Source organism: Neodiprion pinetum, chromosome 2, assembly GCF_021155775.2.
Source record: "Neodiprion pinetum isolate iyNeoPine1 chromosome 2, iyNeoPine1.2, whole genome shotgun sequence".
Taxonomy (NCBI): domain Eukaryota; kingdom Metazoa; phylum Arthropoda; class Insecta; order Hymenoptera; family Diprionidae; genus Neodiprion; species Neodiprion pinetum.
The window spans coordinates 30,720,034-30,732,846 of record NC_060233.1 but is presented as its reverse complement, the minus strand read 5'-3'; the positions used below and the strand labels follow the sequence as shown (position 1 = coordinate 30,732,846).

At 49.1% G+C, this 12,813-nt stretch overlaps 1 protein-coding gene across 1 annotated transcript in view; it reads left to right on the top strand.

Moving 5' to 3' along the window:
- The window catches only part of salm (spalt major), a 59,905-nt gene that overhangs the window by 42,247 nt on the left and 4,845 nt on the right, over nucleotides 1–12,813 (top strand). Inside the window, exons 2-3 of the mRNA XM_069133550.1 lie at nucleotides 7,413–11,114; nucleotides 12,673–12,806. Coding sequence (XP_068989651.1) covers nucleotides 7,413–11,114; nucleotides 12,673–12,806 — 3,836 coding nt within the window. The remainder of the gene's footprint in view (nucleotides 1–7,412; nucleotides 11,115–12,672; nucleotides 12,807–12,813) is intronic.

Genomic DNA, 12,813 nt, shown 5'->3' with positions numbered 1-12,813 from the left:
ATACTTGCCGGTGTTATACGCGCTCGCCTGCATCGGCGCATCGATCGACCTTATTTATTCATTTGCAAATAAATAAATACTCGAACAGGCGATGTAGCGCTCGCTGCCCCGATAAGATAGGGAACTGCAAATCTGTAGTCTATACCTCCTCCTGACCGGTACTACAAACATCGGCACCGTGCGCTGATCGTCGCCGCTGCATCTACAACTTCGGACTTAAATTAAGAGCCAGAGAGAGGGAGGGAGGGAAATGGGAAAAAAGCATTCCTCGAACCTCGATAGGTACATCGCGATTCACTCGGACAATCAAATCAAGATTTCGAGCGCCTGCGAGAATACCTTCAGGACACTTGAGTTCATTTTTCTATAACAATACCCATGCGGTCAAGTCTTGAGTAGCTTCGCAGAGGATCTTGATAGCGATGGTTCGCAAAAGCTTCAATATATTCTAGGAAGCGTACCTATAAGCTCATCTTGGACGACATTGAAAGCTCTCATACCGTTGTCAGTTTCATTTTCAATTTACCTCATCGATGTTATTCCGTTCGGACTGGAACGATAGTCGATGGCCGCTGTTAAACGTTGTAAAAAAATCTGCTTGCGCTCCTCAAACTGTACTATAGTCATTCAATTTGAATCGTAACTAAAATCTTAGCCTTATTTCTACACAGTTCCGAAATTTTTCAGAAATAGATGCAACCTTTTACTTGTAGAATTCAAAAACTACATCGCTCAAATTATTAATGTACATAAAAAAATACGAGTGCGACAATTTTTAGTAGAAGACTCGATGCGTACACACGTCACACCTCGTAACGACTTTTCGATCACAAAGTCGATTTATTTATTTACTCCGATGTGTATATCGTATTATAAACAACATAAACACTTGCCGAATGCGCGCATGTTCAACGTCCGTATTGCTTATCGATTTCCCGCATATTGTGTATTACTATTAGAAGTCGATGTACCTTCGACCGGTGTGCAGTATTTCTTATCCAAGTACTCGGTGGGCATCGGCATTTGATACTGCAATCGCTGGTCTCCGTGGTAAAATTTCTACAGTCATTCGCCATATCGCTGTACCTTGTTATACATATATCGCGCAATCTCCGATTTCTCAGAATTCTCGTCTTTTAAGTCAAACCCGAACGTTCTATTTATTCGTCAGATAATTCAGATTTTTGCCATCTAGTAGGTAATTACAGGATTTCAAATCTGACACTTATCGAGTTAAATTACACTAGATATTTGGATATAAAATTGAGAATCGATTTGCATCTGATCGTGGTCCGTAACAATTTAGAAAATGAATGCTCGTGGTGATTCCGAAATTGGAGTTGGCATAATTGCACGTAATTCGGGTGCACATTGAAAAAATGATACATTATTAAGAACAAATTGTACCTATGTGTGGGCAGTTATTAATTTATGTTATTACTGTGAAACTTTGATATCGAATTCATACGCTTTGCCGAATCCAAAACGTTTTGTAACAGGCGCAATGAAGAAAAATGCAATTAAGTATTACTTTGAGAAGATCGAGAAAAAATTTGTAAAATGTATAGTAAATTACGCTGATCCAGGAGAAAAGTGTTTACACGCTTTTTGGCATAAATTTTGTTAATTAATTTCGTACTTACACGTAATCCGTGAGAAGAGGATTGAGAATTCAATAGGACTGGATTAACGACCGCGTATAATTCAAATATTACGAAAGGTGAGAAATTTTTGATACGCTATAAAAATTCAGCGGTACGTAGTTTTCACTGATATTTCACGGTTTCTCCTTGAAACGAATGTCAAGAATCGTTCTAATTCTTTGACTTTTCGATCGTGGAATCTACGCTCTCGTCTGCGCGTAATGTACCTACCCGAGTCGTATACGTTAAATAACGCGCCCTGATAAACCATTGCACCCCGATTAAAATCCACGAGACCACTCGACAATATCTCACCGCGGGGCTGATTGTAACTAGGTATACCGCAGCACAGCCAAAGCGGGTGGCGGCGGCGTCGGGTATAGATCGCGAGTGGCGAGTCGGAACAATCGTAGGTATCCGTGCACATCTATAAGGGTCCGTAGTAATGAAAGCGGACTTCCATCTTGTAGCGGCTCCGCGCCGCGCGTCTCGCCCGGGAGTATCAGGGATAAATTTAAACCAGTGCGGAGAGTTTCTGCGTCCGTTCGTCCGTTCGTCCGTCCGTCCGTCCGTCGGCCGTCCGTTTACCTCCACGGTCGGTCGGTAATCCATACATGTATGTACAAATGGATAATATATGCCCGACTCCTCTCCTCTCCTCTCCTCTCCTCTCCTCTCCTCTCCTCTCCTCTCCTCTCCTCTCCTCTCCTCGCCTCGCCTCTCTCCGTGCATTAAACAGGGGCACATATCCTGGGGCCCGGCTGAGAGACGGAGGCGCTGCGGCCCGCGGTGCCTACTTGCAGAGGTGTACCGAACCTCGGAGAGAGAGAGTGCGGGGGCTAGTTGCTCGGTGGCTACCTTCACCCCGGTTTATCGTTAGCCGGCGTTGCAGCAGGTAGGCACATTATGCATGGAGGCAGATGGGGCGGGCCTAGGAGTCAGGTGAGGGCCAATGGAAGGCCGCCACGTGGCGGATGTTTCATCGCCGCGGCTCGTTTCTCCGCAACCGCGGAGCTTCCACGTACATAACATTATACCTCGGACCGCCGGCCAGCCGGCTGTTAAACTCGCCGTGTGTAATATGCTGCGCGTACTGCGTTGAGACAGGCTCTCATCGTCGCCGCGTCGGTTTCCGCACGGGCTTGGAAACGTACCTACGCCAGTCCGAAAAATTCTCACTTAACCTGCGAACGGCCGACCTTAGCCTCAATACTCCGCTCCATGGGGTCGATATTCCCGGCTCCGTTCACCAGGCATTATTTATGGTTTTTCATAAATCATTTTTAGAGGCCTTTCGGTCCGGTGCGTGGCTGATGGCTGCATAATACAGCTGACATTCAGATTGGGCGAAGAAACTCGGGCTGTGCGAGATTTTTCGAAAAAATCGAGGTCACCGATCGGCATGGGGTCGGCGGAGCGAAACCCTTGTAAATCACCGCGCGGTGTGTCCTTTTGCAGTAGAAAATATCACCCCTGACATATTCACAGCGAGTATCTAGCTGCGGATTTTTCTCCGGATGTTACGTCTCGAGGACAGCGAAGGGGTAGGTATTCTCGGTCCTTCCGAATTCCCTGCCTCTGCACACAAAGGACGAAGATATCCAAAAAGCAACCGCCCCACCTCCCCTGCCCCCCCCACATCCAAGAATAAGTGCCTTTCGAACCTGCAGGGGTACAGAGCTCCCGCCGGCCTTGCTCGGTCGTTTCACGTAATTGCATAACGCGCGGTCATAAGAACGGGAATTCCTTCTCGGAAGGACCCTGAACGCAATGCGGACGGTGAGCGAACCTGGCACCTCGAATCTTCTCCGTTTTCGACGGTGACCGTCGCCTCGGCGCAGCTGCAGGCTCGGTGTGTTGAAAATTTCTAGGCACGCTTCGCAGCCTCTAAACGAACCGTCGTGCCCGCAAACTAGACCTACCTCGACCTAACCCAACTCGTAGGAAACAGGTTATTCCCGCGCCACGCGATGCGCGCGATCGGTGCAACAATTCGTTCGTTCGGTTTTTCTCCCACCCCCGGTTATCCGGGAACCGTGGGTGAAACTCAAACGTCTCCTTTACAGGGGAACGACGCGCAGGATCCAATTCTCCGATCGGGTCGGTGCTTTTATCCGTAGGTGAACGGACGATTTTTTTTTAAATTGGCCAACGATCGTCGCGGCGGTGTACGGGGGGCGGGGGGTGGTAGACGGGGAAGGAGGGAGGCTCGAGGATGAACAAAGAACGCGGAGGAAACGGCGTGACTTTCGGCGGCGGATAGCGCGAGAAGAAAGAAACGCAACCGCGGCGGACGATGGCTTGATAATAATTCATAACTGCTTGGTGAGTGGCTGAGCCGAAGCCACGCCCCCTGTACCCCCTGATTTATGAATGGCTCCGCCCATCCTGTCATAACCGGCTTTCCGGTTACTCGCGGTGGGGATTGGACGAGCGGGGAATCGCGGCGCCGAGCGAGAGAACGAAGCGCCGTTTGAGGAGAGGCGGGATGAGAGGGGGTGGTACGATCAGGAGTGGGGACCGACGGGGGGTGGGGTGGGGGTGGCAGTGGCGTACGCATCTACGCGCCCCAGTCGACCGAGGCTCCTCAGTCGGAATTGATCCTTGCTGCGTGACTGACGCGGATACGGACGCTGCAGGCCGTCCCCCACCCACCCCCACCCCCTCCGTTGCTGTCACGTAGCGATATTTCTTTGAGGGAGGTGCGGTGCATAATATACAATAGCTGCGGAGACAACAGTCTGCACCTCCGGCGTGATTTTGTAATTTTTTTCTTATTTCTTTTTATTTATTTTTTTTTTTTTTTTTTTCGTTATTACGAGAGGGGAGCGATCACCCTTCGTTCGAACGGTTGTTTCGTTTTTGTTTCGATCGGAAAATCTTGGAAATATTTGGTGAAAGGAAAAATATTTTCGCACTCGTTCGAGAGATTATGATATGTACGGTTTTTCATACTTGTTTTAATACATGAACAAGCTATGATATGATACGTATTGTGCACGGTGGACTATTTATCGCGAAGAGAGACATGTGCTTTTAATTTATACGTATTTGAGGACGTGCTTTTATACGGAGGAAGGAGCTGAGAGTAGTTGGGAATTACGGGAAAAACGTAAGAGGCTCGACGAAATGCAGCTGATGCGCTGGAGCATCACTAGACGATTGTCTGGACGAAGTGATAAGCAACGATCACGGGAAACATCCTTGTCCGCTGATCATTGCCAACGATCCATCAGACTAATTTCTGGTATATATCACACTACACAACGATCTCTGCGTTCTTTAATTATCATCACTTCATCATTTCGTTTTCAACCTGTTCCATCATTTTAACCAGTTTCATTTCAAATTGCGATACTGGTGGTTTTGGGCTAATTGTCATATCTGTCTATTGATCATGTTGTCACGCGATTTATTTCTGGATTTGATCCGTGAGTGCTCGGCGATATCAAAGCCATCCGTATAATCGATCACATGCCATCAGAAATATATAATATACTCGGTTCCCAAAGTGTACGTGACAATAACAGCGATTTAAGCACTTAGCAAGTATAATACACAAGCTGCGACGATCGCCGAATAATTCGTGGGTATACATAACAGTGGAATGGTGCCTGATATTATACTCTATACCAATCACTATCGGTGAATTATACAGTGTGTTGAATGCTGCAGTTAGAGATTTATTTTAGTTATTTCTAATGTCCATACTGTGTATACCTATGCGCCCCAGTCACCTGCTTCATAGATTTTTAATAGAGAACAAGTTTTTTGATACGAGGAACGAGTCCGTGACACTGTTATGCGATGTACGAGGCATCGGAACGTTGATTGCACTCGTGGATATTTTCGAACGAGAAAGATGCATCGTACGATGATTCGTTCCGAAAAAATTACTCCGACCTACCTTAACCGAAGATCTAATCCACACTCCGCTGCTACGTCTATCTATGATGGATATACTTGCATTGGGGAACGATGTGTGTTATATTAGGCGTTCATACGAAACCAAGTGTTCCAATGCTGAGCCGAAATTCCGTCTATAATTAATAAGGCTGAACTTAGTGACGTCAACGTTACGAAAAGATTGAAGGAACACCACTGTAGGAACAACTTCGAAGGGGTTCAATTAGCAAAATATGAAATTGTTTCTGTTGTAAAACGATTTACCGAATTTAGAAATACACGTTACGAACTTTGACCTCGTTCTAATCAATAGTAATTAGAGAATGTAACGAACAAGATTGCTAATCTTATCCTGTCAGTCTCAATATCAAATGATTTTCAATTTAACTATTAATAGTGTGGTACTTACGTGGGTCGCTGTGTATGAAAATTCTGACAGGATTAGATTAATACCGATAATTTTTTACATGCGAGGTGTTTGATCAAGGTTCCCAATGCTGACGTCTCCGATTATAAATTATTGCACTTTCTCTTCGTGAAAATTCGTTAGCAGGTTTTACTACGAATTGCGTGTAGGTACGAAATACTTGACACTTCTAAATTAAATATTGCCAAAATTAGCTTGTGAGAATTGTGCATCGAGTTACTGTTTGAAATGCAAGGGTAGCGATATTCATGGGGAAAAATGATTGAATAACAATAGGTTCAGGTATACATAAAACTTAAACTCGGCTCTCTTGTTTTATGTTAATATCTACTCTGTGTGAAATTGCATCGACTTTTCAGTGACTAATCTGGATTTTCACTGACTTAGACTCGGGGATTAGATATTTCTGTGTTATAATTATTCAAATGTGAAGTATAATTTTCGTATTCTGCGTTGTTGACGCATCACGATAGCTATGATACATTAATTTTCCGTTTTGCTACGTTGGGAAAAAAGAGACACGGCAGGGGCCTGACTCATTGATATAAACACAATAATCCGCGTCTTTAGTCAATTTATTCGGTTTCTTTTTCTACCGTTAGTTGACAAGCCTGCAAATGTGGAATATATCTATATAATTGACAGTTTGCGAAACTTATTGAATTAAGTTCTATATTGGAAAATTACGATCACTATTTCTGTGCCAATATGCGCCAACGAATTACGTTCAAAATGGAACATCGTTATGCTATGTATCGCGTTATGCATAGATAGAATGCACAGTATTAATGCTCATACGTAAGCAAAGGCATTGACGTTTCCTGACAAGTTTGTTCTCCACGCTTACTTTTGTCCACTAGTTACTACGATGAATTGATTGTCAGCATTGTAGAATCCATATTACCATTATTATTGCCGTCTCCACGGGCTCGCTGACTATCGTCCGGTAGTGAATATAGCAAGAGTTTCGAATACAGCGCAGGTTAATCATTAATATACATCATACAACAATGGATTCATTAATGCATAAAATATATACATTTGTATCAGACAATGCGTGGCAAACAAAGTACGAGAGGTGAATTCGAAAATTCATTGAATAGTAAAAGAGGTCAATTACAATATGAACTGGAATATTAAATTAACTGGCGCGGGTAACTACGTCAAACTGCCCAAGCCCCTCGATATTTCGAGCACAATTTCTCCCGGACTTGAACCACTGTCTGCGACAACCAATGACCAGTCGAGTAGGGTAATACTGGTTTCTCTCTTACCGATCGACGGTAAAGCGTGGCTCAGCGGATACATTGCATGTTTTACTCGGCCGATATGTAACCGCAGTCTTACCTGGTATACGTCGATGAATATTACCAAGCGAGTTTCGTACGACAAGCGTAACTACTAACGTGCCTGACGAATCGTGTTTTGGATTTCAGGAGAGGGAAACGACTCGGGCTCCGAGGGAGAGGAGATCGGGGGTGGTCGGGTCGTGGGTGGAGGAGGGAGCGGCGGCGGCGTCGGAGACGAGGCGGTCGACCTCACGTCGACGCGGTCTCACCACGGTGACGATGAGGACAGAGACGATCAAGGAGGGAGCGAGGAGCTCCCGATGGAGGAGGACTACGATGACGGGGTCGAGGATACCGCGGAGGGGCAGGAGGATGATGAGGAGGAGGAGGAGGGGACGCGGAAGCAGATACGACACAGACAGGACGCTGAGAACAACAACAGCTTCGTCGAAGGTGCGGCACCCCCAACTACCGGGATATTCCCGCCGGCCGGTGCCAGCCACGTAACCCTCGAGGCCCTGCAGAATACGAAGGTTGCCGTAGCCCAGTTCGCGGCTACGGCCCTCGCCGGCGGGGCCGACAGCGAAGCCGCCCTCCAGGACCTCGCCCTCCTCCAGAGCACGCTCTACACGCTACAACACCAGCAGGTCTTCCAGCTACAGCTGATAAGCCAGCTGCAGCAGCAGCTCTCCATAACCCACAACCAACCGACGTCGGCGAACTCTCACGCCCCCGGTGACGTCCCCCTCGGTAATGAGGGACTCAAGGACGAAGGCTCCCCGTCGCCCAGCATTCACCCGAAGCCCCTTTCCGCCCTGACGTCACCACCCCCCTCCCGACCCCCAAGTCATCATCAGCACACCACGTCGCCGTGCCCTTCGACGCCGGTCAGCCTGTCACAGGAACACGCGGTACCGCCGTCGAGCGCCTCGCCTCTCGGTCTGCCTCTTCCGGCGTCGACGGGAATCGCGGTGCCCCCGACGATCGGGGGGGTCGGCGTCGCACCGACGACGACGAGCGCCAATCAGCAGACCAATAGTAGCAACAATCATATGTCATTGTCTCATCAAATGCCGTCTCTATGCTCCATTAGCTCCTCGCTGGCTTCCACAATCATCACGAACACCGACCCCCCGCCGCTCCACGAGCCGAACACCCTCGAAATGCTCCAGAAACGAGCGCAGGAGGTGCTCGACAACGCGAGCCAGGGCCTACTGGCCAACAACCTTGCCGACGAACTAGCGTTCAGGAGCGGCAAGGGCTCGCGCCTTTCGCCGTACGATTCTAAGTCGGGGGGAGGCCGCGGGGAGCCATTCTTCAAGCACCGATGTCGGTACTGCGGCAAGGTCTTTGGCAGCGACTCCGCACTCCAGATACACATCCGATCACACACAGGTGAGCGACCCTTTAAATGCAACGTCTGCGGAAGCCGATTCACCACCAAGGGAAACCTCAAGGTTCACTTCCAGAGGCACACGGCCAAGTTTCCCCACGTTAAAATGAACCCGAACCCCATACCCGAGCACCTCGACAAGTATCATCCCCCCCTACTCCAGCAGTTGGCTGCCCCCGGTCAGAGGCAACTCACCTCACCGCCACCTCCGGCCCCTCATCATCCCCCCTTTCATCCGGCAGCGGCGCACGGATTTCTCCCGCCACAACCGCCCCTACCTCTCACCCTAACTCTACCTGGTATGCCACCCCTCTACCGAACCCCGGTGCCCGTCAACCACTGCAGGGACGAGCAGGACGTACCGGAGAACCTGAGCAAGCCAATCGGCGGTGCGACGATTTCAACCCCGTCCCCCCGTTCGCCCGTCACTCATTCGAACTCGCATCATTCCTTTCACGACCAACCGCTCCATCCGTCGTCGTCGCTGCAGAAGCACCAGCCGCAGCCGGGTCACGAGTTGAAATTGGAGACAGCAAGGTCGCCGACGACGCAGGAGTCCCCCACGGAACCTTACCGACCTGTCCGACCCGCGAGTCAGGAGGATGGAAGCGGGGAACGTGTAACGCCGAAGCGGGAGCCCGAGGAGGCGGAGGAGACTGCCGAGGAGGAAATTGACGATTACGAGGAGACGAGGCGATACCTTTGCGCATCGCCGCAGTCGACGGCGAATCCAACGTCGCAGGCTCAACCGTTCGAGGATTGCAGCATGGACAGTAAGATGAGCGGTCGCCTCGAGGGCGACGGTGATATGGAGGGGGACGAGGAGATGGAGGAACAACCCGAGAACTTGTCGAGCAGAGGGGCAACCGGTCGACTACCTCAGCAGACGGTTGGATATCCGGGAGCTTCGCCGGCTAGCAGTAGCGCCAGCAGTGGAAGTTTGCAGTTCTCCTTTGCCGGTATCCTTTTTCCCGGACCACCTTCCCATCAGCAACAGCAACAGCAACAGCAGCAGCAGCAACCCCATCACCAGTTCTCGGTTGGACCCGCAACCCCTACCGGTCCCTCGGGAGAGATGATGGTCGATCCTGCGAGGGACCCGGCCATCTACTCAAACCTCCTACCGCGGCCGGGCAGCAACGACAACTCCTGGGAAAGCCTGATCGAGATCACGAAGACCTCGGAAACCTCGAAGCTTCAGCAGCTGGTCGACAACATCGAGCACAAGCTGACCGACCCTAACCAGTGCGTCATTTGCCACCGGGTGTTATCCTGTAAAAGCGCGCTCCAGATGCACTACAGGACTCACACGGGGGAGAGACCGTTCAAATGTAAGATATGCGGCCGCGCCTTCACGACAAAGGGAAATCTCAAAACTCACATGGGTGTGCACAGGGCTAAACCACCGCTCAGGGTGCTCCACCAGTGTCCCGTATGTCATAAAAAGTTCACCAACGCCCTCGTCCTTCAACAACATATCCGACTTCACACCGGCGAACCAACCGACCTTAGTCCCGAGCAGATCCAGGCCGCGGAGGTTAACGAGTTTCCATCCGCCTACCCTCACCATCCCCTCGCCTCCTTCCTCCCCCAGGGTTTTCCCTCACTTCATTCCACAGCGGGGGCCGGCTTCGCTCTGGGGTTTCCGCCCTCGAGGCAGCACCACCTCGCGGACCGGCACGAGAACCACGTGGAAGGTAAGGATGCTCGGCACCACCTCCACCATCACCACCTCCACCAGCACCATCAGCTGCAGCAGCAACAGCAGCAAGATAGATATCTGGACGAGCAGGGCGATGAGATGGACGATCAAGAGGACGAGGACGAGGGCAGAGAGGACGACGACCGTTGCGAGGAGGCGCGGGAAAGGCAAAGCGCCGACGGGGACGAGGCGGACGATATCCAAGAGGAGATTGACCGACAGAGGCAGGCCTCGGTTCCTCTCTTCTCGACGTCGCTCGCCGCGCTTGAGAATCAGGTGCGCACCATAACGACAACCTGCGCGAACAGTATGCCCGGCAACGCGAGAATAGCCTCACCTCCTCAGCACCCGTTCAACGGTAGCGAGAAGACCAGCAGTCCTCCGTGCGGGGGTAGCGTTGGCGGGGGTGGAGGCGGCGCGCCCCTGGACTTGACCCCCAGGGCCTCCTCGACCCCCGCAGACACCTCGACGTCGACACCAGACGCGACGCCTCCGCCCCCCGCTCAGGTCAGCTCGCATCACACCCCAGCGCCGCACCCCTTCGGGATGTTCGCCGGCCTGCTCCAGGCCGTCTCCTCACCCCCGTCAACCAGCTCGATGGGCAGCGTCGGGGGTGTGAACAGCATCGCGACGATGAGCTCGAGCAACCCGGGGAACGGTGCAAGCGGGCCGCTGGCCTCGCTAACGTCGTCCGCAGTCCTCGCTGCCACCTCCACCTACAACCCGCTCGGCCTAGCTGTCGGGGGGCCAGCAGGTAGGCGCTGCTAGCAGCAGGGCGAGCCAGGGTTCCCGCTACACCCTCCGCATCCCAAAACATAGCTGCAACCCCATCCGTACTTATCCTTCGACCCCCGACCGCCGAATCGGCACTCAATTCCACCACCCTGAAAGTCGTCAACGAGCCAGCAATTGCCAACTGGAATCGTCCTGCACCCTCGACGCCCCAGGGCGACCGGGTATGAATCCAACCTCAGAGAAAAAAAAACAAAAAAAAAATCTAAACATCCTTGACAAAAAAAAAAAAAAAACACCCTCCAATGTTATCCTAACGTGGTGTAGCCGGGCCCAGCACTCCCCTCTATCTCTAACTTGTAACTCTATAATTTTGTACATGTACTACAACATCACTGTCTCTCTCTCTCTCTCTCTCTGTCTTTTTTGTCTCATCTGCCTCTTTCTGCCCTATCTGTTTGTCTGTAGAGCTATATCACCCTCTGTCTATCTTTTGACTACTTGCATTATTATATGTACGTCATGGTATATTATACGTTACACCCCGCGCATAGTTTAATTTGCACGATTATCTCTTGGATATCCTGATTTCCAATCTTCCTGCATTCACCCACCACCTCAGATTCTATCACCGCCAGAAAACTGCCGCATTCTGCAATACCATTTTTCCACACTGCCGAATTTTATCTTGAACTTGCGATTATTATTACTATTACGATCATTATCATTGTCATTATTATTACTACTATTATCATCGTTGTAATATACGTCTTGATATTACATATTATAGGATTATAGACATGCCTGTTTTTGTATCATATATCTGATAAGTATATAGGTTTGTTTTGTATTATTATCATTATCGTCATTATCGATTATCATTATTCTTATTATTATTGTTACTAATGCCATTACGAGTATGGTTACGATTACTATGATTATTATTATTATCATTACAAATTATATTATAATTGTGATTATTATAATTACTATGATTATATTTTCATAACTTCTATGCGAGAAAGTTTGTTAGATACAACGACTCAACGATGATTCTTTCTTTTTCAAGTATATCATTACTACATGTACAGCTCTGAATAAACAGCTTTGTACAGTACAAAACCTGCCTCCACGCTTGATCCCGATCCCTTAGATTACTCTTAAATGCATCGTAGTCGTAGGGTATATCAGTAATATATTCATTTTTTTTTTCTCTTACTTTTTCCATTATTATTTCCATGGTAGAAATCGTACGTGTGCATATTGTTGATAAAGCTTTGATTTAAGAAATTATCATAACGAGTTGTTCAATAGTCAAGTCGATTCGAATCAATTTTTGAAATTTGACCAATTGAAATTTGGTGGAGTCTAGTAGCTTGGGCCTCTGTAATCCCGCGATTCAACGTAGAGCTGATGAAAAATATGTATCGAATGAGGGCAAGGCGAGTCGAACATTTATTAAATCGAATCGAATCGCGATGTTAGAAAAAGAAAAAGAGTAACGTAAGGTGAAGGGCTGCCGAGTAGGGAGGAGGAATCGTGCTCACTGTGTGACTTAGCTTTCGCCTGATTTGTTCCAGTCCGTGGTAATACGACCTGCAATATCTGCTACAAGACTTTCGCGTGTAACTCAGCCCTGGAAATACACTATCGAAGCCACACCAAGGAACGACCCTTCAAATGCACAGTCTGCGATCGGGGATTCTCAACTAAGGTGAGGA